Genomic DNA, 26427 nt, shown 5'->3' with positions numbered 1-26427 from the left:
ATCATTCTTTGCTGAAATTTGATGATGACTAAATAGTAGTTCTCCTGTGAACACAGCTGGCTTTTGACATGGATTAGTTTCTGCTGAGTACACCTGAATGTACATATCATTAGGCTAATGTTGCTTTTAAGGAGTGGCTGTCAACAATACTGTACTAACAGGTGTTGCAAATCATTGACAAGTTACACCCTGGAGTTCTCGTAAGCACACAATGCATCCTCTCCTTTCTGCTTCTGTCAGAATATGTACCTTCTTCTGACAGCGGTGGTGGCAGTCATTAGATTTATTGAGTTCTTCCATAAAGTAGTCCAACTGCCAGCTTTTTCATTTGTTACTAACTTCACATACAGTATGGATTACTTTGTAGTTTTCGCTAATTGTCCATGCAGAATACCATGGGCATTCCTAAAACCTTGGTAACGCTATGTTTTACCTCACCATAAAAATGAAGAAATATCTTCCAGTTCTTGAAGAAACTAGTCATTTGAAATTATTACACTAACGGCTGTTCCTGTCTACTGTTTCAACACATCCAGCTGCCAGTCAACATGGTTCCTATCACAGGACTTGTTTCATCAGAGTTAATGACAATGCAGAGAAGTCATTTAACTGCTACTGGAATATAAGGCTGGTCAAAGCTAGTTTTGAGAGAGAGTCATGTAGCTTTGCTGAAATATTGACATAAAGTTGAAAACATGTAATGGTGGCAAGTATGACCTCATCTCCCCCATTAAAATTTTTCAGAAAGGATTGCTTTTATATATGACTAGGAATAAGGCCCATTGTGGAAATAAATGCAATGAGTGCTAGAAAGAGGCTCTGGGAGAGTGCCAAGGCCGTGGGCACTCAGCATCAATTTGCCATGGCAACTTCAGCAGGGTATAAGGACACAGAGTCCACCATTTTCTCCAGAGGAACAGATCAATGCCATCTGGAGAGCAGTTGTAATTCTGAGTGATCTCCAGTCCCCACCTGTAGATTGGCAACAGTGGTTCCCCATGAGGGAATGGCTGGTTTGGAGGGCAGAGTCTATGGCATTGTACCTGTCTGAGGCCCCACTCCTCCTCAAACCTCACCCTCTCCAGACTCCATCTCTCAAATCTCCAGGAATTTCCCACCTGGAGTTGGCAACCCTATCTCCTTCCCAGCCAAGCGTCAACCTACCTTCATTCCCCCCTCACTGATCAGCTGTCCATCTCCCCCCCACCAGCAGCCCCCACTGTGCTCTGAAGCCCTGACTGCCACATAACCTTGGCTGTCATAGGGGGGCCAACTCAGCAGGGTATAAGGACACAGAGTCCACCATTTTCTCCAGGCGAACTGAACAATGCTATCTGGAGACCAGTTGGAATTCTGAGTGATCTCCAGCCCTCAGCTGGATTTTGGCAACAGTGGTTCCCCATGAGGGAATGGCTGGTTTGGAGGGCAGAGTCTATGGCACTATACCTGTCTGAGGTCCCATCGCTCCTCAAACCTCACCATTTCCAGGCTCCATCCCTCAAATCTCCAGGAATTTTACACCTGGAGTTGGCAACCCTATCTCCCAGCCAAGCATCAATATACCTTCATTTCCCCCTCACTGATCAACTGTCCATCCCCCCCCCCACCTGCAGCCTCTACCTGGAGTTGGCAACCCTATCTCCTTCCTAGCCAAGCATCAATGTACCTTCATTTCCCCCTCACGGTTCAGCTTTCCATCTCCCCCACACACCTGCACCCTCTACTGTGCTCTGAAGTCTTGGCTGTCATGGGGAGAGGGGCCTGTCAGCGTTAGAAGGACACAATGAGTTTTCTCCCAAGGCCAAAATAGGTGTGGAAAGGGCCTTTTACTGGCAGAAACCAAGCTTGGTTGACCAGCAGCAGGCACTGAGGGGAAAGTAGGCTTCCCAGCTAGCAGGAATTTCCAAACCTGGAGCTGGCAACCATACTCAGGACTGGGCCCGATGAGTTCCTCACAGAGGCGTAGAAAGGGTTTTGTTCCTTTGTCTATTTACTGGCAGAAGCAAGCTTGGTTGTCTACCAACAGCCACTGAGGGAGAAGTTAGAATGCCTTGGCCGGTAGCCTCTATGGCATTCTATTCAGCTGAGGCCTCCCCTCCCCAAACTCTAGCTTCCATAAACTGGCTTCCTTACCTGGAGCTGGCAACCCTATGTGTTCCTCACAACAGCTGCTGAGAGACACCTTTGTCCCAGACAGGAGCTAAGCAAGAGAACTATGTTCGTCAGGAGATAGAGTACTTCTGACACAGAGCACAGTGGCTGAAAGGGGAGTGGGGAGGAAAGAGGAGCACACCCGGCCAATGGCACGCCAGTAGTCTTGACTGGCAGCCGACGGGTCAATGGCTGAGGGAGCGCATGCAATCTCGCCACCCCATAGGACAGAAGCCACCACCATTCGGCAATTATATATAAGAGAGATGTGTCATTCTGATATCGGTTATTATATTTGGAAGAAAGGGATATTTGAAAATCCCTATTAAGAAAAGTACAACGTTTTGGAGTGTATCTAAAACAATGTTTGTTTAATGTTGCATTGGCCCACCCCATTCTAGTTTTTCTTCTAAAATTTTTCAGTGAATACAAATTTCAATTTATTTCTATATCTCAAGAATGCTTTCCCACATTTTAATTCAATGTAGACTTCTGACCAAAGGCCAGACAAAAATTCTTAAAAAGGCATTCATATGCAGTACCTGAGAGCTGTCATATATTCTGCAGATTTCCTAATATGATTAGTCCGTTGCTGGTATTAACAATCCACACTACGTGTTATATTGAGCAAAACTGTGTGTATATTTGCTGATAAGGTGAGTCGCTCAGATCTAAATCATCCTGTTATGACTACTTGAAAGCAAGGGCAGGATGCAAATTAAAATCTCTCCATTTAAATTGGAATTGCTGGGTTTCTCAGGTAGGGTTTGAATAACAAATCAATAGCTATTATTACCTCATCCATGTGGTTATATTCTCCTGTCTCACCTGAATAAGTTCATTGTAATATTTAACTGGACTCAATAGATGTTACCATTTTTACAACATAAAAAGAATTTTTTTAATGACCTTATAATTATTGTATGTGCACACTGCGGTAACATTTCACAAGTAGAATGAGATTATGAGGATAAGAGGAAAGGCTAACATACCAGATGTCCACCTAACCTTTTCTTTCTTTTTTTTAACTTGCTTTTTATTTTAACCAACTATCATACACATAACCTTCCGTCATTATACATGTTTTTTCTTTTTTCCCCTCCCCCCCTTCCCCCCTCCCTTCCCTCAGTCCTCCCTCCCCTGTTCTTCTTCCATCATTGCTTCAGCCACGGGCACAAAGTCCAAAGTTTCCAGTGAATGTCCTTCTTGGCTTCGTCCTCCTTGATCCAATCAAAATAAGGCAACCATTTTTTCCTTATCCGTCTCTTCTTTTCCTCCCAGGTATTTTCCTCCATCATCAAGGCCACGATATCTGATTGGATATATTCAAAGAGATAGTTATTCCAGTTCTCCATGGTCCACTTGTTCTTATCTTTCCATCCTAATACTATAACAGCTTTCCCGGCTAATATCATCGCCTTAAGTATCTCTTGGTATTTACTTTCTATTATCTCACTCTTCAAGATACCTAATGTCATTAAATTAATGTCTATTGGTATTAGTACACCTATTTTGTCTTTTATCCTATCCAATATTTTCTTCCAAAATTCCTGAATTTTGGCACATTCCCACCACCACCTAACCTTTTCTCATCCTTTCATTCTATCCCAGTTGTCATGAGTAGGAAAGGCCACAAACCAAACCACAAAGCAAACTTGAAAGAAAGGGATATTAGAAAATTCCTATTTAAAAAAGTACAAACATCACAAACTTCCACAAACTTTTAATGCAGTTTGTGGTGGTACGTGTTCCCTAAGAAAACTACAAAAACAGCTCAGCAGTGGGAAGCAACCTGCTCCCCACCACTCAGTATTTCCTGGATTTTCTGGCTTTTTACTGATCTTTGCCAAATCTGCTTTGGGAAAGACCAGGCTTCAGCCAGGCCTCCATCTTGGAACCACACAGGAACAACCCACTCCCCCACACCCACTTGGACATGCTCAATGATATTACCCATCAATGACGAGACCACTAGGTGACAATAGTCTGAAACAGCTGTGGTGACAACAGCAACTGAACATAAATTATAGTTGATTTTGCTCATTTGCAGGGTGGCACCTGCAGTACGCCCTGCTCTGATGAGCGAAGCTGTTCTGAAGCATAAGGGGAGAGGCAGTCCCACAACTAGGGATGGGCACAGACCAGAAAAATACAGTCTGTGTCGGTTTATGGCCAAACCGTGAACCAAATCAAACTGGGAGGTTCATGGCCTTGCAAACCCTGTTGAAAGGGACCACAGTCCCTTTAAATGGGGTTTGCAGAAAGCCTGTTTTGGGCTGTCTTTAAAGGGACTGCACAAGAACTCCCCGCCGCTCAGCCGTTTCCCAGGCTGTCTTGTGCAGTCCCTTTAAAGCTCCCTGCCGCTCAGCTGTTTTTTGGGCTGTCTGCATTAAGGAGGCATCCAGGAGCGCTCCCAAGCTCCTAACCTCCGGTGCTGGCACCAACGGCACCCCATCGAAGGTCGGGAGTGGGATCCCTACCCTTGGGCTGGTACAACTCAGGCACAGGACCTCCATCTTCATCAGATTCAATTTCAATTGACTCAGTCTAAGCCAACCAGCCACAGCTTGCAACACCAAGTCCAGATCTTCTGGGTTAAAGTCAGACTGGCCGTCCAACAACAGATCGAGCTGGGCAGGGGTCATTTCTTAGAAAAAAATGTGCAGGAGCTCATTTGCATAACTCATTTGCATATGCCACACCCCCTGACAAAGGGCAGCATGTTTAAAATGAGTTAAGGCATGCAAATAAGTTTAAACCCCCGCCCCTTCCCTGAGTCTCTCCCCAAAAGCAGAGAGGCTCAGGGGGAAAGGGGCCATGTCTGCCCGCCTCCCCTTCCCCTCTCCAGCCAACCCACCGTGGCGGGCTGGCTGAAGCAGGGCAGGGCAGGGAGGCAGACATGCCTGGGTTCCCTGCCCAATCTTCTCCAGGTGCCCCGTGGCTGCAGGACACCTAGAGAACATCGGGCAGGGAACCCAGGCATATTTAGAATGCCTTTCTTTCCCTTCCAGATGAGGAAGGGAAAGAAAGGCATTTAAATCCCCCCCACTCCACCGAGTTTCTCCGCAAAAGCGGAGAGGCTTCGAAAGGGGGGGCATGTCTTTCCACCTCCACTTCCCTTCTCCTGCCAGCCCGCCGCAGTGGGCTGACTGGAGCAGGGAAGGACAGGGAAGCAGACATGCCTGGCTTCCCTGCCCGATCTTCTCCAGGTGCCTCGCGGCTGCAGGGCACTTGGAGAAGACTGGGCTGGGAAGCGAGGGATTTAAATCCCCCCCGAGTCTCTCCGCAAAAGCAGAGGCTCAGGGGGAAAGTAGGGCATGTTTGCATGCCTCCCCTTCCCCTCTCCAGGCAACCTGCCATGGCAGACTGGCTGGAGCAAGGAAGGGCAGGGAAGCAGACATGCCTGGTTTCCCTGCCTGGAGAAGATCAGGCAGGGAAGCCAGGGATTTAAGTCTCCCTCCGTCCCTGAGTATGGGCGGGCCAGGAAAGGCAGGAGACGAGGGGGCGAGGCTTGGGCTCCTTCCTGCTGGAGCACTGCTCCGGGGTGCTCCGGGAGGAAATGACCCCTGGAGCTGGGTGTCATCCGCATATTGGTGACACCTCAGCCCATGCCTCTGGGCAATCTGGGCAAGGGGACACATATAGATGTTAAAGAGCATTGGAGAGAGCACTGCTCCTTGGGATACACCACAAATTAGTGGGTGCCTTCGGGACAGCTGTTCCCCAATGGCCACCCTTTGTCCCCAACCCTGAAGGAACACAGTTAGCCATTGCAAGGTAAACCCCTGAATCCCAGTGTTGGCAAGGTGGTGGGTGAGTGGTTGGTAGTCGACTATGTCGACCACCACCGATAGGTCTTGAATCCAGACTCTGCCCCTCTGTAACCTTATTGGTCACACCTAGATTTTACTCCTCCTGGTGTTACACCCCCTCAAGACCTCCTATTAGTCTGTACTGTATTCCAGTGTCTATATCCATCCACACACATGACCTCGACCATGTGTCACTTTGTGGCAGTTTACAGTAGAGATGCACACCCAAACCCCAAATTTTGGGTCCCCTTGTTAGCCGAATTGCTTTATCTACAGCAATTGGCAAATTTTAAACTGGGTGCTTGCCAACTATACCAAGGTCCTGTTCCCACCAAGGATTACCAGAGAAGGAGTCGAGGCTGGTGTTGTTAAAATAACTGTCTTTTACTTAAAGAATATAAATCACATACAAACAATACTGATGCGCTCACACATTCAATCAAGCTCCTTAGAAATACAGTATTAAAATAAGCACGTTTGCATTAGCAGGTGGGGGTGATGAGGGGTGATACTTATCTGTTCTGAAGCTTTGTTCGTTCCAATGAAGAATGGATGGGAAGAAAATACAACTGTAGGGAAGTTAACACACGACCAGAACCCTGCAGATCAAGAGATCAAAGTAGAGGCGAGGGTTTGGGGATAGCAAGCTGGACAAAAGGGGAGTAAAAAGCAGACAGGGGTTGTTGCGGGGGATGCTAGCTAGGAAGGGCCAGGTTAATGGTCCTTACCTTTTATAGGTGGTCTTTTGGGTGGGTGGCAACTGTGCCAACCTGTGGACCCACCTACCTATTAGTCCGTTCCAAAAACAATCCCATTGGTTGTGTGTAGTGAGGGGTGGCTACCTAGAGGGTTGGACAATATTGTAACCTAAGACCTAACTCAAAGGATGGCATCTGGGCAAGTGTGAAAACTTGGTGTCAGGATGTACCCTTGAAGTGCAGATGAAGCTTGGCCATTCCTCTGGTCATAAAAGGTCCATCTGGCAGGAAATGCCAATGTAGAAACAAAGCAGAGATGTGGCATACGTGACTGTCAACAATTCAGCAATGGGGGCTGCTTCTTCTCAAGTTGTTGTTTTGCTGACAACAATGGAGATGTGTGCTTCCTCACCAGGCTGGGAGCTGTGTAGCTGAAACCTCATTCATGTGTTAAGGCTTATGCATGCACCTTCTATGTGTAGTATCACAACAGGTGACTTGTATAGCTTTCTGAACCAATATGTGGATGACACCCAGCTCCAGGGGTCATTTCCTCCCGGAGCACCCCAGAGCAGTGCTCCAGAAGGAAGGAGCCCAAGCCCTGCCCCCTGCCTTTCCTGGCCCGCCCAGACTCAGGGACAGGGGGAGATTTAAATCCCTGGCTTCCCTGCCCGATCTTCTTGTGTGTAGCAGCAAATATAAGTCCATAAAGCAAATATCAATCTCATTCCTTAACACCCTCACTTTCCAGCAATGGACCCTTGCATGTCTGGATAGGTATAGTATTACCCCAACCTCCCCACCCCTCTGTCTGCTAACTTTTTTTTTTGCTTCTTCTCGTATGCTTGCAATCCTTGATTTGAGTGTTAATACCTAAATTATTATTTTTCGTAATAAAATCCATTTCTTTTATAATTTGGACTGGTCATTGACTCATCCAGGGGTTTTAACAGGACTACCTCCATAAAAACTGATTGCAGATCTCACTACTTCCCCACCTCTCACTAAGCTCTGCTTTTGACGCTAATTCCCACAATCAAAGTAAAGGCAAGTATATTATTTAATAAAGCTGATGGGGTAACAAATAGGGCTATACTGTAACAAAATAGCTCAGAAGGATGCTTGGGGAAAGGGTTAAGGAGGGTTGCATAGTTCATACTGCTTGTTGCTGTAAGTGTACATGTCCTGTTAATACTTATACTTTGTTTCAGATTTGGTTCATTACAGATTTCCGCAGTCCGAATCCTATTGCATCATTATTGGATATTGCATTATTGGATGTCCCATCCTGTTGGTTGTATTGACTTACTCTGTGTAATCACCCTTGAGTCCAAGTGAGCAAGGCAGATGATAAGTAATGTAAATAAATAAATGGTCATAACCCATTCCCACCCCTCCCTCAGCTGCTCTACACCCCTGCAAAGGAGCAGTCAGGTGATGCCTGGGCAATGCAAAGCACATTTGCCTAGAACTGCTCTCTTTGTAGCAACCCTTGGAGTGCTGCTTTACGTTGCCTAGAAGTTATTTCAGGTCATTGAGCGTGCTGCTGCTGGCTCTAGCTCCAGTAAATAAGAGAAGCATGGGGTAAGTTTGAAGGTACATGGAACTAAACACTCCCCACTTTCAAATTAGTTCAAAGATGGGTAGGGAGGCAGCTTCAATGCAATTCCCATTCTTTACCAGAAACCAGGATGTTCTTATCCATTATGTTGACAAAGGACAGAAGTACATCAGCGGCAGAGGTGAAGGCAGAGTGATTTCAACAAGCAGCAGTTTATTGCATTTCAACAGGAATGTTTTACATGGGGCAACTGCCCTAACTATGTGCACGTAAGCCACTCCCAACCCCCACGCAATTGGTGAGTTCAAATGGCCTCCATGCTTCAGACTGGCTGGCTGCCCTCAGGGGCCAATCTGCAGGCAGGTTCCAGGATCCTGCCTGCCTTTGTTATGGGGCTTCAAGCTCCATCTAGGTGGCCTGCCCAGACAAGCCCAGACAAGCCTCCCCACTCTCCATCTAAGTGGCCTGCCAGACAAGTCCAGGCATGCCTCCTTATGCTGGCTACTAGCACCCGCAGCAGTTGAGCCTGAGTGGAAGACTGCACATGTCCAGACCAATGTTCCCTCTAAGCTCCACAGTGTTGTGAGCAAAAATTCTACCTCGTGAGTGGAAAAAACTAGTCGCATTAAAGTTGTGAGTGAGTTTACCTTTGACTATCGTGTAAATTAGTTTTTAGATTACTTCCATAACCTTGTAAAATTCTCAGAATAAATTATTTTAAATTATATTTAAACTATATTTTAAGAATAATACATACAAAACATACAAACATGAAATATAAACGACTAGATGTATTACATATGCTCCTTCACCAGCATACAGTTGCTATGTCCCCCTGGCTGGGGGGGTGTGTGTGGAGGACTAGGCTGCCAGATCCAGGTTGGGAAACTCCAGGAGAATTCCAGATGGTGCCTGGGGGGGGGGGACGACAGGGACCTCAGTGGGGTTGCCAAGTCCACTCTCCAAAGCAGCCCCTTTCTCCAGGGGAACTGATCTCTATAGTCTGGAGATGAGGTATTCCAGGGGATCCCCAGGTCCCACCTGGAGGCTGGCATCCCTACCCCATAATAACTATCCATGCAGGAAGTGCCATGGGTGGCTTTGGCCCTTGCTGTACAGCTTTCAGCAACTTGCTTTTCTGAAAATTCTTCAACCCAACTGAGAAACTGAAGTTTGGAGGTGGAGCGTGGGGAAGACAAGTACCTCGGTGGGGTAGAATGCCGGTGTCCACCCTCCAAAGCATCCATTTTATCCAGAGGGACTAATTTATATGGAGTTGAGCTGGAATAACTCAAGGGGGGGGATTCCCTTCCAGGTCCCACCTGGAGGCTGGCATCTCTGCTGGAAGCCTTGGATGGTGGGCTCAGGAGGCACATACCACTCCCCCATGGGACTGCTGGAGTGAGGACCTTGGGTGGCGACTGCAGTCCATGTGCCCCCTCCGCATGGGCCTGCTGGAAGTCCCAGCCAGCTGCAGGGCCAGGCTGCACACTTCCCTTCTCTCTCCCCTCCGCATGGGCCTGCTGGAGGATCTTAGAATGGTGTCGTCCCCCCATGGGCTAGCAGAGGCCAGGCTGCATGCACCCCTCCTCTTTTGATGATGCTGCTGGAGGACGAGCACAGGCTGGACACTCCCCGACGGGCTTGCAGGGGCCAGGCCGCATGCTCCCTTCTCTTCCGACGAGGCTGCAGGAGGATGAGCACAGGCTGGGCACTTCCTCCTGCCCTCCCCAGCCCCGACGGACTTGCATGGGCCAGGTGGCACGCTCCCTCCTGTTCTGATGAGGCTGCTGGAGGATGAGCACAGGCTGGGCACTTCCTCCTGCCCTCCCCAGCCCTGACAGACTTGCAGGGGCCAGGCCGCACACTCCCTCCTCTACTGACGAGGCTGCTGGAGGATGAGCACATGCTGGGCGCTCCCTCTGGGCCCTTATCGGCTTGCAGGGGCCAGGCTGTACGCTCCCTCCTCTTCCAATGAGGCTGCTGGATAGGGCTGCCAAATCCCCCCGGAGGGCGGAATTCCCCCCGCTTTGGAGCCCCGATTTCCGCCCCCGCGGAATCGGGGCCCAGGGGAAACCCCACCCCCGCATGTACGTCTCTTCCCTGTGACGTTGACATACATGCAGTGCGCGTGTGCTTCGCGTACGCACGCACACCGGGAGGCAACACAATGCCCCCCGCCGGCACAGGTGAGTACATTTGGCAACCCTTCTGCTGGAGGCCCTTGAATGGTGAGCACATACCACGTGTCCCCCCCCCCCCAAAGCTCACTGGAGGTCCCTGCCAGCTACCGGGGCCAGGCTGCACATACACCTCTCCCCTGGCAGTCTCCCCACAGCCCGAGCCTATCTGCTACTTACCCCAGCTGGCTGGTGCTTCGAGATGATGTTCTCCAGGAGCAGTCAGCAGGGAAGATGCTTGGGAAAGCTGCGCGGGAAACTGCAGCATACTAGAAGCAAGGAGGGGGCAGCTCCTATTTCAGGCAAGCAGGCAGCCAGCAGGCCACCTAAGTGGGAGGGCGGGGCATCCCAGAGGAATCTCCTGTGCTTTGAGGAGGAGAAGCTGTGCGTCCACTGGGGAAAATCCCTACGAGTTTGTGCACAAACGCACGCTACAAGGGACTGTGGTCCAAACATAACAGTTGCCCCAAAAATACTGTCAGCTACCAATGGGGGCTTTTTTCCACTTCTTTATTCCTTTGGTGGGGGGAAGACTTGTACTTGCTGCTCTCTAATCAGCATCACTATGTAAAAATAAATCATATTACCCTATGATTTTGTTGAAATTACAAAGTGATAAGTTATTGGCCATACACTTTCAAACTGATCCACTCTCTCTTGTACTGAATATCATAAAATTGCACGATAGACATTTTTCTTGTGGTCTTTCTGTTATACAAATAGTATACAGCAAAAACAGCATCCCAAGTTCTATCTTTTTCATAATGAAAATTCCCACAATGGACAAAGACCTTAGAATAATGTCAAACTGCAGTTCTCAAACTTTTTTCCAAACAACATGATTGAAGTTAATTTTCATTAAAGAGGAATCACTAACTCTTTTGCAAAGGAGACTTGAACACAAAACACCTGCTTTTGACTGTCACTATTTTTTTAATTATTATTTTTATTGGTTTTATCCATCACTTTTACATTCCATATTATTTAGCATCTTACAATTTTTTCCTCCCCTTCCCTTCCCTCCCTCCTCCCTTCCCTATCTTCTTGTAGTCCTTAGTCTTTTCTCTCCAGCCACGGGCACAAAGTCTGAATCTTCCACTGAATGTCTTCTCTTCCCTCTTTGGATATCCACTCCAGATAGGTCTTCCATCTTTTCCAAATTTCTGCGGATTTCCCTTCCCACGATGACACCTTGCGCAGGGCTGCCGCGATGTCTGACTGTATAAAATCCAACAGATAGCTGTGCCAGATTTCCACTGTCCACTTACTTTTATTCTTCCAGCCAGCTGCAGGGCCTATAGCTGCTTCCCCCGCCAATATCATGGCCTTAACTAGGGCTTGGTCTTCCTTATCCAAACTCGAGTTTCCCATTGTGCTTCTCAGCATTAAGTTGAAATCTATATTTAAATTTATTTTAGCTACCTTCCTTATAACTTTAATAATTTCTAACCAGAATGTCCTTACTTCACTGCACTCCCACCACATATGTGCAAACCAACCTTTAGATTGCCTACAGTGCCAGCAAAGTGAACTTGATCCTGGGAACATGTTACCCAGTTGAGCAGGTATCTTATACCATTTTGTAAGAAATTATATTCCAGTTCTTTGAATCTAAATACCTTAATTTTGTCTATTCCTTTCATAATTTTTCCTGCCATCCTCTCTGATATCCATCCTTCTCTACTCCACACTTTTTGTAAATATTCTATCATTTTATCTTTATTTAATATCATCTTTTTATAAATTTTCCCTACTAGACCTTGTTTCTTCTCAAACATTTCTTTATATATTTTTTCCATTGGTTCATCTACCCACATTTCTTCTCTTTCATTAATCTCCTTTATAGCCTTATGGAGACCTGCTATTTTTAACCAATATTGCTTACCTATCTCATCTGTTACTTCTTGTAATGGCTTAAGGATTTTCCCTCTAAATAAATCCTCCACTCTATGATATCCTTTAGACCTTAAAATTTCCCTCCATTTAATTTCTTGCTCCTTTTCTATGATAGTTTCTAATGGCGCCCATCTAGAGGGTCTTCTTAGGCAATACGGTTGCCATTTCCTCCAGACTTCTAATGTTGATCTTCTAGGGCCTATTGTTAATTTTAGATCTTTAGCCTTAACTTTGTGAAAAATACCTAATCTTCCTATGTTGTTATTAATCTCATCCTCAAATCTAACCCATTTCAGTTCTTTTTCCTCACCTAATTCTAGTAATGATTTAAGTTGGAATGCCTCATAGTACTTATTTAAGTCTGGAACTCCCCATCCCAGTACTGATTTATGGCTGTATACTATCCTTTTGTTGAACCTACATTTTTTGTTTCCAAATATCCACTGACTATCTGTCACTAAAGTCAAAAGAAAATGCTCATGTTATAAATAAGGTATTCATCATGTGTGTCTGAAAGACTTGGGGGGGACTTTCCATCCCAGAAGGGGACCGGTGTTCTTCAAAATGTGCAACTCAACAAAATAATTCTTTCTTAGTAAACATTCACCACATCTCTGTGAAAGGCCTTTATTTTACAAGAAGATCCTGATGTCCTTCAAATGTATGTCCAGCAGCTTTGGAGTCCCTTCAGTGTCATGTAATCTCCTGCTGATAAAGTTCCCAGGTCCTCCCTGGCCACCGGCAGGGGATGGGGGTAGGGTGGCCAGATCCAGGTTCGGAAACTCCTGGAGATTTGGGGGTGGAGTCTTGAGAGGACAGGGACCTCAGTGGGGTACAAGGCCATAGAGTCCACCCTCCAAAGCATCCATTTTCTCAAAGGGAACTGATCCCTGTAGTCTACGACTTGTAATTCCAGGGGACCACCATGTCCCATCTGGAGGCTGGCATCCCTACCCAGTGATGGGGCAAACATATGGATAGGGTCTTTCCAAGAGAATGCTTGCTGTTGAAAAAGGCCCCTGCAAATTGGTCCCACCTCCATGGCTGGACTGGTTACACGTGTGTCTCTGCAGGATGGGCTCACACCAACCTGAAGAAACTAGCAGGCTGTTCACTGTGCCTGTGAGGAGCCCTAGAGGCATTCAGAAAGGTCTTCTGACTTTGTTCATTTTTGTTTGCTCTAAAAACAAGAGTCATTTATTACCTTTTATTGCAATTAACGAAAAACAACATATCACAGTATGCAAGCTTTCAATTTTTATTTTTTAAAGAAAAGGGTGAGGGTAGAAACAGGAACTGTTTGGGGCCCTAGTCACAAAACCTGTGTGCGCACTTGGTATTGAATACCAGGTAGATTTGAATAGATAAAATGGCACTGGGATGGAGTCTGAATGAGGTTGTACCTTTGGCCTTCTAGTAGGGAGAAGGGGGAAATGGAAGCCTCCATCTGAGAAGATAAAGAAATGGTTAATCAAGTGCCTCTCAGATCCCCAAAGGGAACACACATAGTCCCTATTCTATGGTCTGTCATATCAGTCTGGATAAATCTATGATTTACGACACAAATAAACTAATCTCCCCTTCCCCCAGAAAAGGTAGTTTCCTGGAAACAATAACATAATATTTGTCTAGTAAGGATGAAAATATGGAGCTTTGGTATTGATTCCCCCCCCCCCTCTTGCAGTGTGGGGTTATTGGATTATTAATTCCTCAAGTGGAAGCCTGTTTTGTCAATGCAACTACCGAAGCTTTTCTGTATCAAGAGATCAGGCTGGGGGATGAAAGAATTTAAGGAAGAAGATTCTCAGTGACAGTTCTCATTGCTAACTCTTGTTGTTGTTCCTAGAGAATGATGGAACAGTGAATTGGTTTCTAGTGGTGGAAAGAAAATTCTGCGAACTGTCACGTTACAAAGAGCAAGATCTGATCATTTTTCGCTGTCACTGAATACCAGCGTAAGCGTTTGGATTTCACCACTTTTTTATTAAAGGGAATATAGATTACCTTGAGGGAAAAAGCTGGGAGGGGAGGAAAGGTTTATTTTTGACCCTTAGGAACCGATAACTCAGACTTTGAAAAACCATCAGTATTAGAGTCCAGTTGACTAATTGTATGGTCCCTTTACAGAGATTCCCCTAGTTGTCTTTAACCTTAAGAAAAACTTAACAGATTTAATTTTACAATAGTTCACTACTTACTAAACACTGGAGTTCTAAGCACCCTTGTTTGGAAGAAAATCTCATTGATTGCACATTGGACTCCTAATAAACTGTCGACTGCTTTGATCTACTTCTTTCCTCCTTAGAGCTACTGAGGTGATTATATAAACTTCAAATACACTGAAGTTATCTCTTGCTGTAAATTGCAACCTGCAGCTCCTGTGACTTAGAATAGGTACAGTATTTGCACACAATCTCTCCTTATATATAATTGAATAGTGGGTGCCAAAGTTCTAATTCTAAAATGCACTCCCTTAGTGTATGGCTGATGGCACTGCTCCTCAGCAAATATCGCCACCAATCAGAAGGCAAAGCCCGGGTCCCACCCACACCACGACTGCTGCGACAACCTGGCGTACTAGTATAACACAGTAGTCTTCTGTCAACACACCCAGTCTCTTTCTTTAGGTGTCTTTCAACTAGGAATTTTACCTCCATCCTGTCTCCATTGGCAATATTTACATAAGGGTATCTAAAGTGCTCCGGAATAAATGCTGTCTTTACAGATACAGATTGTACCGTCTCTTTTACTCTACTGATTTATGATGAACAAATACACTTTGTTTTAAGCACAGGCAACTCCACAAAAGATAGGCCAAAGGAGAGCAGTACTCTCATAATGCAGTTTTCCCAAGCAGAAGCAGCTCTCTATTTCATATCAGCGACCTGATCCAAAACGTATTGATCTGGGAATAAGTCTCATTGGTTTCAGTTGATTTGTAGCCAAATAAAATATAACTAATTAGATACCACTGCAATTTCACACTCTACAGGATGTAGTTATAATTTCTAAATGCTGATAAAAATGGATGCTGATGGCACTGTACAAATCTATGCAGACTTTCCGACTTGTATGTAAAATTAAAATAAATCTGTTTTAATTTAATGCTGAATTGGTAATACAGATAATTTCAGGTGGGTGGCCATGTTGCTCTGCAGCAGAAGAGCAAGATTTGAGTTCAGTAGCATCTTAAAGACCAACAAGATTCCCAGGGTGTTTTTGAGAGTCAAAGGTATCTGATGAAAAGAGTATTGACTCACAGAAGCTCATACCCTGGAAATCTTGTTGGTCTCTATTAGGGTTGTCATCCCCCCAATGGGGGTGGGGGTTCCCCTGATTTTGGGGGCCCCAATCTGCCGGCAGCCAGCTGGCTGACAGGGGGAGCCCCACCCTAAAGAACCCCGTCCCACCCAACATGCCCAGCGCGATGATGCCACCCAGAGGTGATGTCACCACACCAGGCATGTAGTGCAGGGGACGCTCTTGCATTTGAGTAAAAACTCTATGGTGACCATAGAGTTTTTTGCCCAAATGCTAGAGCGTCCCACCCAATGTCATTACTGCACATGCACCAGAAGTCTCCCAGACCAAGACTGGGCAGACACACCCCACCAACAGCCAGGTAAGACCTGACAACCCTAGTCTCTATGGTGCTACTGGACTCAAATCCAGTAATCTGGTAATACATAGCAATTTACATCTTCCTAGTTTATACTCTGAGCTCTCTTCTCTTTCAACTCAGGGCTGCAGCAGAAGCCCTATTCCTGCAAACTGCCAGTCTTTTTCCTCAGGCCTGTGGTCATACACTAATACTATGCATACGCGTTGCAGCAACACAGCACTCCCATGGTGTCGGGTTAGGCTGTTCCCTCATCATAAGCCCATATATGAGATTGGTGGGATAAAAGAAGTGACTGGTGGGATTTTACACATGCTCAGTAGGCCATCAGCTGCTGCACATGCATCTTTGTAAAATGTAAAATCTCATAGCTCAGGTGGCTCTTGCATTGGTATGTTAATATTTGCACATGGAGCAACCCAGTTTAATTGAGATGTTATGCACATCCAAAGTTGGAGAGCTAAGTCCATTTGTTCTGCAGTGTCATGTTGAAATCAGGCCTATGTAGAATGAAAGTGCATGGGCAGGAGTGGGATGACAAGCTCCATTCCTGATCTGGGCTGTGGTTTGCCATGATATAGTAGCGTTACCTTTGCAGATTTAAAGAGCATGATCAGATGACAACATTTGCTTTCTGTGCCCCAGTTGTCAGCACCCCGTGTTGCCCTGCTTTGGAAGTGGAGTAATCAGGCACCGGGGAAAGTCAGGTGTTTATGGGTGCCAGCACTTCCACTCTGCTTTCCCAAATGTCTGAACTCTCCTGCTGCGAAAGGAACCCAGAAGGGAAGTCTGAACCTACAGATCTGTTTCCACCACTAGGTTTTTTTAGTTGCTGCCTATATGTGCGTGAGCACATGCACCCACCTGCATTAAAACAAAAAGGACCAGTCAGTGCGCTCCGTGTTGAGGCGTTGCAGTAATGTGAACCCCCAGACAAGCGCGTGGGGAATCCACCCCAGGGTGTGCTGTCTGGTTGGTCTGCCCTGTGAGACTTTAAACTGGTGTAACTAGAGGTGCACCCAGATTGCAGGAAGTCTCCAGTGTGACTGCAGCCCTGCATATGCTCCTTGAATGGAATCTAAGTATATACAGCTCTGCCTATGCAATTGAGAGCCTTGCTTTAGGTGTGTATGCACATTAAGAAATTCTTGTACCCTGGCCCAGAATATAGGCCGTAATTTTAATTTAGAAGAGTGGGAGCAGATTTGGCTGAAAAATATAAAATTAACTAATGCTGTGTCATATAACGAGAACATGTATAAGGTGTTTTATAGATAGTATATTACACCAGATAGATTAGCTAAACAAAATGTTAATTGCTCTGATAAATGCTGGAAATGTAAAAATCAGATTGGTTCTTTTTATCACATGTGGTGGCTATGTGATGTTACAAAGAGGTATTGGAGATGGATTCATGAGATAATGGAAAAAATAATAAGAACGAATATCCCATTTACTCCAGAGATACTGTTATTGAATATATTTCTGAAAGATTTTGATAAAGCAGATAGGTATTTGATGGTTCATATGTCGACAGCTGCAAGGATAGTATATGCCAAATATTGGAAAATAATGGAAATACCAACGAAACAAGAGTATGTGAACAAGTTATTTGAAACGGCAGAAAATGACAAACTGACACTTGAGATGAGAGCCCGTACAGAATGGACTTTTCAAAAAACTTGGAAGAGATTCTATGATTGGTATAATGTAAACGCAACTGATGGATAAATGTAGTAATTTGAGAACGCAGAAAAGATAAGCTTAGTAAAATAGAGAATGAATTTAGAAATTTAATAAGCAGAAGGAGTGATAAAAGTCTCTTGTTATATGTTGTTGGGGGTAGTTGTGTGTTGTTTGTATGTATGTTTGTAGTATATAAGGAAAAAAATAATGAAAGTGTACTCTCGGGTACTTAAAATAATAATAAAAAAGAAATTACAAAAAGGCATATTCTCTTCTACAAATAATATCCAGCTCAGGAATACCTGAAATAAACTTAACAAGAAACAGAAAAGGGATGCTTTGGGATATGTGCTAGTGTGTGTGTTTCTACAGTTCACAAGCCTATAATGACCTATTATCATCACAGACAGGAATCCCACTACTCCATTCTTCAAGAAATGCTGATAAGTAAAGTGTATTAGATCTTACCAGGTTTTTTAGCAGGATCAAGAGAGAGGAAGGGTAATTTTTTACAATGTAGCTCCTCACTTTAGACCATCTCACCTGTTTGTTTGTTTTTATTCATGCAAGTTCCAAGATCCCCAGCAAAACATTTTTGGGACTCAAGAGACCCTTGTTCCTTCTTATGCTAGCAAAAAAGGTTGACGGGATACAACCCAGTAATTTTAAACACGGAACAAGATAAATAGTAACATGGATTGGATCTTGCCATCTCCTGTTAAGTTTGTGACTTTTTTTAAAGCATCAAGAGAAAAAAGTTCAGTTTGTTTTAATGCAACTCTTCTGCAGAATCTGCTCTTGGGGGAAGACATTTCAAAAATCTGATCAGGAAAAACATAATAAATTCAGCATTTTTGATAAACTTAATACCTTGAAAAAGAATGGAGGAGGAGGAGACTGGATTTATACCCCGCCCTTCACTACCCAAGGGAGTCTCAGAGCAGCTTACAAACCCCTTTCCCTTCCCCTCCCCACAACAGACACCCTGTGAGGTAGGTGGGGCTGAGAGAGCTCTGACAGGAACTGCTCTTTTTCAAGGACAGCTCTTATCAGAACTATGGCTTGCCCAAGGTCATCCAGCAGGTGCAAGTGGAGGGCTTAACCACTACACCAAACTGGCAGGTTTTGTTTTGTTTTTAATTTAAAAAAAAGACAGTAGGTTGTTTTCATGGATTTTGTGTATAGGAAAGAAAAAACACTGTGGATTTATAGATGAATTAGCAGATCAGGTTGCCAACTCTAGGTTGGGGATTCCTGGAGATTTGGGCGGTGGAGCCTGGAGAGGGCAGGGTTTGGGAATAATGCCAGAGTCCATTCTCCTAAGCAGCCATTTTCTCCAAGGGAACTGCTCTCTTTTGTCTGTAGATGAGTTGTAATTCTAGGAGATCTCCAGGGCTTACCTAGATAATGGCAACTGTGTGATGGGAGTAAGTCTGAAATATGCAGTGCTACACAATCCCGTTCCCTGCTTAATTTAAGGCTCAGTAAAACTGATAGAGCATCTGATTTTATGTAGTATGCAGCTCAAGGGAAGGAGAAAACACTTTATGGTGCTTTTTAGTGTCCTAAGTAACTTCACACATTTCTTTTTCTGTTTCACCTGCTCCACTGTGAGATGTGAAAGCTCTCCCTGCATCCAGAGCTCATCCATCAAGGGTGATTGGGTGCTGCAAAAGCTCTGCTTCAAACCTCCTGCTTCACGAAAGAGTCTAACTCAGTTGTGCTTCCTGTTCTCCCCACATTGCATAACACCTGAAACTGCTTCAACTGAAGGAACTATGTGCTTTGTGTTTGCCCCCCCCCCTTAAAAAGCTTTCACTGTGTGGTAAGCAAGTGCAAAATTGAGGTTGGCAACGAGAATACAGTTACACAATGGTTTTATTCCTTGCTAGCACCAATTAAAATGTTACTTCCTGCAGCTCAGAGAGTGAAAATGGAACAGAAGAAAAAAGAAAGAGTGGAAAGCTGTCTACTGTGGTGACACAGACACCATCGACTGATACAGAATATCTTGAAGACCATAAGAAAACTGCAGCTTCACGGTAATGAATCCTGGTGGTGGCAGAAATTTTTCAGCAACATCAGCTACTAAAAACCTTGCAAGAAAATATCCTACATGTTTTGCAGGCATTAGTCATCTTAAAGGCTTATTTACTTCAGCAGATTTATCCAGATTTCTGGATCAGGATCAGAACTCAACCTACGACCACAGGGTTGTTGTGACGATAAAATGGAGGCGAGGAGAACGATGTAAGCTGTTTTGGGTCGCCTTTGAGGAGAAAGGCAGGGCATAAATGAAGTAAACAAATACATAAATGCACACCTCCCCTATGAAGGTCTTACTACTGGGGTTCTGCCAGTTTCTCACAGCCTTCAGGTAGTCATTTTGTAGCAGAGTTGGCTTCAAATCTCAGTACCTGACAGCTCTTCGGTTTGCCTTATCTACAAAGTACCCTGAGAATTCCATACCGGGCATACAATATATGTGTGTCTCTCATCCCCATTCTTGCTTTCTGCTTTGGACATACATTTCTTAATGTACTCAGAGTCTATATAAATATGCAAGCTTGTATATCTCAGTCTCATTTATGTTTCCTCTTTGCTTCCCCTATCTATCTACATTACAACCAAACTCATTTCTTTGCATTGTTTGAAACTCCATGGTAAGTTTCCTCTTCCTTATACAATGCACGTAGCCAGCTGAGCACCTGGGCGGAATACAGCCCATTTCCATAATCTCTTAGCCTGCATGGCGATGAGGAACCAGCACCAATTAATGAGGAGTCTAGGAACAGTAAATTGTAGACACACAGCAGACTGAATTCCATGCAGTGCTAGTAAAGGCAAATGTCTTCATCTTTTGCCTCCCCCCCCCCCCCGGCAGCCTCCTCAAAAGGCAATACTGAGAGTTTGGGTACCTTTAAAATGCATAATTTCCATGCATTGTTCTGGTGAGTCCGTGAGTGGGTTTATCTGTGATTCAGAGTGAAAAGTCCTCAGATATCACAACTGATTCAGCTCATAAGGTTTATTAAGCAGGAACAAGGCAACTTAAGCCAGCTCGCAGGCCAGTTTATATTCCCAGTGAAACCACCACCCAAAACACACCCACCCACCGCAATAAGCTATTTATAGTGGTCGAGAGTTCCATAGGCTCTCGGCCAGGAACCTAGCCTTCAGATAGGCGTGGGCTAGGATCTGCTTAATGCATTGTTTCCTGGAGCGAAGCTCGAAGGTTTCGCTTGACTGCGTGGAGCCCCAGTCCGAATTTGATACATTGCACCCCTCCACCCTTGGTCTGCAACACACCCACAAAGTCCTTGAGGTGTGCCGGTGCTTTCCTGGTGCAGTTAGAGTGGCGAAGCTCGGGGACGGGGGCTGGAGCAGCTGCCGATGCACGCAGGGGAGTGCTGGCCGGGGGTGGCATAGTGGGACCCAGTGACGGCGTCCCATGTGTAGCTGGGAGGTTGTCTTCAGGGGCGCCAGAGGGGAAGTGCATGGGCTCCGTGGCAGGTGTCACTGGCGGGGTTAACGGCTGGGGTGGTGCTGTGGATTCCGGGGCGTCAGGGGTTTCCAATTCATCGGGGTCCAGCAACAGCGTCTGTCGGCGCAGCTGGTCTATATGGCGGTGTTGTATCTGCCCGTCCTCACTGGAGACCTCATAAGTTCTGGGCCCCTTGATCCTCACCACACGAGCCAGAATCCAGGCTGGGCCCTGTGCGTGGTTCCTGGCATACACGGGGTCCTCAGGAAAGAATCCCCTGGCCACCTCGTGGGACTCCGTGAACAGTGCCTCTTCTGGGGCGTGGTCAGGGTGCAGGCAGTCCAGCCAGGTCATCAGGCGGCGGCCTAGGAGTAGCTCTGCCGGGCTGCACCCTGTAGTGGTGTGTGGCGTGAGAAAATCAGAGGCAGTCTCATCGTGGCCCTGGACTTTCGCAAAAAAGTCCATCCGCTCCACAAATTTTGATGGTTTGGGAGCCAGGTGGTCCAAAAACGCCTTGACCAAAGTGGTGTAAGACTCATCTTTGGTCAGCCGGGACACTATCAGGTCCTTCAGTAGAAGATGGGCCTCCATACCACAGTGCCGGAAAAGGTACGCTTTCTTCTTACCCGGATCGGTGACGTCGTGGATGGAGAAGTGGCTCTTGAGGGCCTCCAGCCAGGTTTCCCATTGCAATGGTTGGGAGATGTCAAAAGCAGGGAGGCTCTTGGATGCGGCAGCCATCTTCCGGATCCACATGGAGGAGATGCTCGGGGACAGAGGCAGCGATCGGTGTTGCGGAGTGGTGCGGGGCTGCTCTCTGGGTCAGTGGTGTGATGCTCAGTGCTGGGAGCAGTGTGATGAGCTGCAACCGGAGATGCGGCATGAGGCGAAGCGGTGTGCTGTGATCTTGGCATGGAGACTCAATGCAATGCTCAATTCATGGTCTCTGTTCAAGGGAGGATGAATCCAAGCTTTGTCGCCAGTGAAAAGTCCTCAGACATCACAAGTGATTCAGCTCATAAGGTTTATTAAGCAGGAACAAGGCAACTTAAGCCAGCTCGCAGGCCAGCTTATATTTCCAGTGAAACCACCACCCAAAACACATGCTCCCACACCGCAATAGGCTATTTACAGTGGCCGAGAGTTCCATAGGCTCTCGGCCGGGAACCTAGCCCTCGGATAGGCGTGGGCTAGGATCCGCTTAGTCCATTGTTTCCTGGAGCAAAGCTCGAAGGTTTTGCTTGACCGTGTTGAAAAGTACTGAGACTTACTAGTGATTTCAGCTCTCATACTTTATTTCAGCTCAGAACAAAGACAAATTGCCCAGCTCACAGGCTGGTTTATATGCACAACAACCCCACACCCAAAGCACACCCACACACTAGTGATTGGATATTTACAGTGGTCGAGAGTTCCATAGGCTCTCAACTGGAAGCCTAGCCTGTTGATAGGTGCAGCTAGGATCCGCTTGTCCCATTGTTCCTGTGAGCGAAGCTCGACGGCTTTGCCAGACCACGTGGCGCAATGGCCGTGCACATGGTCTGGGATGGATACATTACATGTGTGGAGCCCCAGTCTGCCACGCGGTCCAAACTGGATACATTACACAGAGCTTCCAGTAGTAATAGAAAATTTCCAAATAAGTATATTGATACCAGAGCTAACTATACAACCAGTTTTCTTCTTAGGAAATAATAAACCATCAGTAATGAGTTGATTATGTAAAAGCATGCTGATTCTGACTTTCAAGGGCTGGCATGATACCAAGAAAAAATTTAAAAGTGAAATGCTCCTGGGGGCGGAGGGGAAGAGTGATGAAACTGTGCTAAGCATAAGGTGTTTCCTTACTGTAGGTCAAAGACAATTGTGGATAATACTATTTTGGCAGCAGATGGCAAGAATGACTCAAAGCTAGAAAGGAAGAAGCATGCTTCAAATAAGGTACTGGGGAGTTTCCACATCTGGGGGGGAGGTCAAATTGTTGTAAGATGTGGCAGGTAACCCATGTATAAGCATAGAGCATGCAGTAAAGATGGGAATTCAGGGCAGTACTGACGGCACACCTTCCTTTCCACTATTCTGTGGAGCTGGGGGGGGGGACCAGGATCCAGAAGGGGCAGCAAGGTCCTTTCCTTCTCTTCAAACTACCCCCAACCCCACCGACTCTACCTGTAGTTGTTAATGATGCACCACAGTTAGTGCATCCATATGCATCCCATGCCTTGGTGTTCTGAATAGTGAGAAGCAGGGGTCATTTCGTAGAAAAAGAGGTGCAGGAGCTCATTAGCATAACTCATTAGAATGACTTATTTGCATATGCCACACCCCCTGACATCCCCCGAAGTGTGTCAGAAGGTAACACCCACTGTTCAGGCTCCACTGGACTGTTTTGGATTGCTGGAGGGGGGGAACATGCAGATCTGTCCTCGCAGAGGAGGGAGAGATTGTACCTGAATAAAACTTGGTCTTAAAGGTGCCACTCGACTGTTTTGGACCGGGGGGGCTCTGCAATTTACCTGGCCGCTTCTTGCTCTGGCTGAGGGCTGCTGGGAGCAGGGGGTGGGGCTTGTTGCATGCGCCCGCCCCCTGGGTTCTTTACTGCCGGAGCTCCGCTCCTGTGCGCTCCTGCAGGAAATGACCCCTGGTGAGAAGAAAATTGGTTTATCCGGGAAAGTATGTTCGTCATACTGTTATAGTTTCAGTGCGATAAAAGGATTGGGGAAGATGTCTGTTATTATGACTAGCCATCATTATCTTTGCATGCTAAGCAAAAATATCTGGAGGGAACAGTAATGTTAGCATAGCAATAGCTGAAATTAGGGCTGCCAAATGCAGCCGGGGGGCGGGGAATCCCCCGTTTCGGAGCCCCGATTCCCGGCGCACCGGAATTGGGGCCCGGGGGAAACCCCACCCCCGCGTGCGCGTCACCCGGAAGTGACGTCGCACGCTGGGGGCGGAGCCACGCCGTTTGAGGGGAAAACAAAGAGTCACTTCCGGGTGACGTCCTGGCGGCGCGCGCACGCATCGACCAGCAGCTCCAGGACCAGCCGGACGATCCCCCGCCGGTAAGAATTTCAGATTTGTCAACCCTAGCTGAAATTAATTCACATGTTTGTTTTCCCTAGTTTAAGTCCAATGCTCACTTTCACAAGTTGTTTCTGGATGTCCCAATCGATGAGCCCTTGAGACAAAGTAAGCTGAATCCTATATATCTATCTATTTTTGTTATTTGGGTTGGGTGACATACAGGGGTCATTTCGTAGACAAAGAGGTGCAGGAGTTCATTAGCATAACTCATTAGCATAACTTATTTGCATATGGCATACTCCCTGACATCACCGGAAGTGTGTCAGAAGGCAGCACCCACTGCTCAGGTTCCACTGAACTGTTTTGGATTGCTAGCTATTAGGGGGGGAGGGACATGCAGATCTGTCCTCGCAGAGGAGGGAGAGCTTGTACCTGAATAAAACTTGGTCTTAAAGATGCCACTGGACTGTTTTGGACGGGGGGAAGCTCTGCAACTTACCTGGCTGCTTCTTGCTCTGACTGAGGGCTGCTGGGAGCAAGGGGAGGCTTGTTGCATATGCCCGCCCCCTGGGCTCTTTACTACCGGAGCTCTGCTCCTGTGCGCTCCTGCAAGAAATGACCCCTGGTGACATGCAGTGTTCTTTTTTCCTCTCACACTGGCCTTTCTTACAAGTTTTATGCAACAACTTCTATTGCTGGTTATTCTATCTATGAAAGGTTTTCTGCCATTTTATTCTTGGTTCTGATATTCAGCTGTTGATGGACTGTTTTAGTTCATGGCCAAAATATAATTTCAGGTTACTTTTGTAACAATCCACTGGCTGTTCGCTGCTGGGCAGCTTTTACTAAATACCAAAGGTTAAGTTATGAGGCATCCTGAACATAATCCGACACAAGATGGATTTTGCAAAATTTTATGTTTACCTGTGAGTAATAGAGTCTATACTTAGGATTTTTCATATAGCAATTAATATTGCATAGTTATCTTGTGCAAATGCAAGTCTAATAACATGGCATGCATGATTGCTTTGTAGGCTTCACCTGTGCCTTGCAGAAAGAAATTGTGTACCAAGGGAAGCTATTCATATCAGAAAACTGGATTTGTTTCCATTCTAAGGTCTTTGGCAAAGACACTAAGGTTAGTAAAGTCCTTGTCTTATGAAAGCTTGGATTCAGAAAGGTCATGCCTAATTTTTATTTAATATGGATAGGGATGATGCACAGTTATTAGAGAAACAGCATCATCTTTGTCATAACACAGTATGGCTGATACATTTGCACTTATACCAGAGCCTGAATGTAAAAATAGATGGTTTGGTTTTGTCTGAAAATTTCTATGGAAGGTTCTTCCCTGGAGCAGATACTGCATTGTGGATTGTTAGCTGTTGTTTTCACACTCAAATGACTGACTTGATCTCATTTCAGATTACTATACCTGTGCCCTCAGTAACCTTATTAAAGAAAACTAAAACTGCCATTCTAGTGCCAAATGCCCTGGTTGTATCAACAGTCTCTGATAGGGTAAGTTCATGTTTTGATATAGGAGTCCTTTTTTACTTTTTATCTTTCCACACATCTCCATGTGCCCTGTATTGTCTTCTGTGATTTAATTCAATTTCAGTTGCAGGAAACCTCAGCCAGCATTTGGTCCAAATCCAAACCATTGAGATTATTGTCTTGTTCCCCATTGCCAAGACAAAGACAAAGGGTATATGATGGGATAGTTGTCATGTTCAGGAGCAGGCCTGTAGCTACCATGGGGCATCTCTGGGCCAGGCCCCCTGGCTTATCACCCAGGCTTCCCCCCCAAAAAATTTTTTTTAATGAAGAGTCTGGCTCTCTTGCAGAGCCACAGTGGGCAGCTTCCGTCATAGCCAAGCCGCTTTGCACCTCCCCAGCTGGTTCTTTCTTTCACCTCCAGCGTGCTCTGGGGCTGCTAGAGAAGTCCAAGGTGTGGACAAGCAGGTTGGAGGAGAGGAAATGCTCCTCCACTGCCCCAGCTTCCAGGAAAAGCAGTGGCAGAACTTCCTGACTCAAGACTGCAGGGAGCAGGCTTCCGGTCTGGCTTCCGCGAATGGCGGACGCATCCTCGGGGCGCTCCCGAGGGCGTCTCACCCGCCCGCGGTTAAGGGGGGAATCCGCACGAGCGGAGACCCAGACGAGCCCCAGATGGGGGGCTCTGACCCGGGGCGCAGCAGGCGGGAGCCTCTTTCTCGGCCAAACGGTCGGAAATTGAGGATCCCGCCATGCCCCAATGGACCTTGCCGCGCAAGCGACCCCGAACGGGGTTTAGCGGAGCCACCAGATGTCACC

At 46.2% G+C, this 26427-nt stretch overlaps 1 protein-coding gene across 2 annotated transcripts in view; it reads left to right on the top strand.

Moving 5' to 3' along the window:
* GRAMD3 (GRAM domain containing 3) overlaps positions 1-26427 on the top strand; it is a 58111-nt gene that overhangs the window by 13609 nt on the left and 18075 nt on the right. For both annotated transcript variants that reach the window (XM_015413531.1, XM_015413530.1), the window contains exons 2-6: positions 19523-19645; positions 22941-23028; positions 24213-24279; positions 25149-25252; positions 25540-25635. In XM_015413531.1, the coding sequence (XP_015269017.1) occupies positions 19523-19645; positions 22941-23028; positions 24213-24279; positions 25149-25252; positions 25540-25635 (478 nt within the window). The remainder of the gene's footprint in view (positions 1-19522; positions 19646-22940; positions 23029-24212; positions 24280-25148; positions 25253-25539; positions 25636-26427) is intronic.

Source organism: Gekko japonicus, unplaced genomic scaffold, assembly GCF_001447785.1.
Source record: "Gekko japonicus isolate JY-2015 unplaced genomic scaffold, Gekko_japonicus_V1.1 scaffold245, whole genome shotgun sequence".
Lineage (NCBI taxonomy): Eukaryota > Metazoa > Chordata > Lepidosauria > Squamata > Gekkonidae > Gekko > Gekko japonicus.
This window is presented reverse-complemented; position numbering and strand designations above follow the sequence as displayed.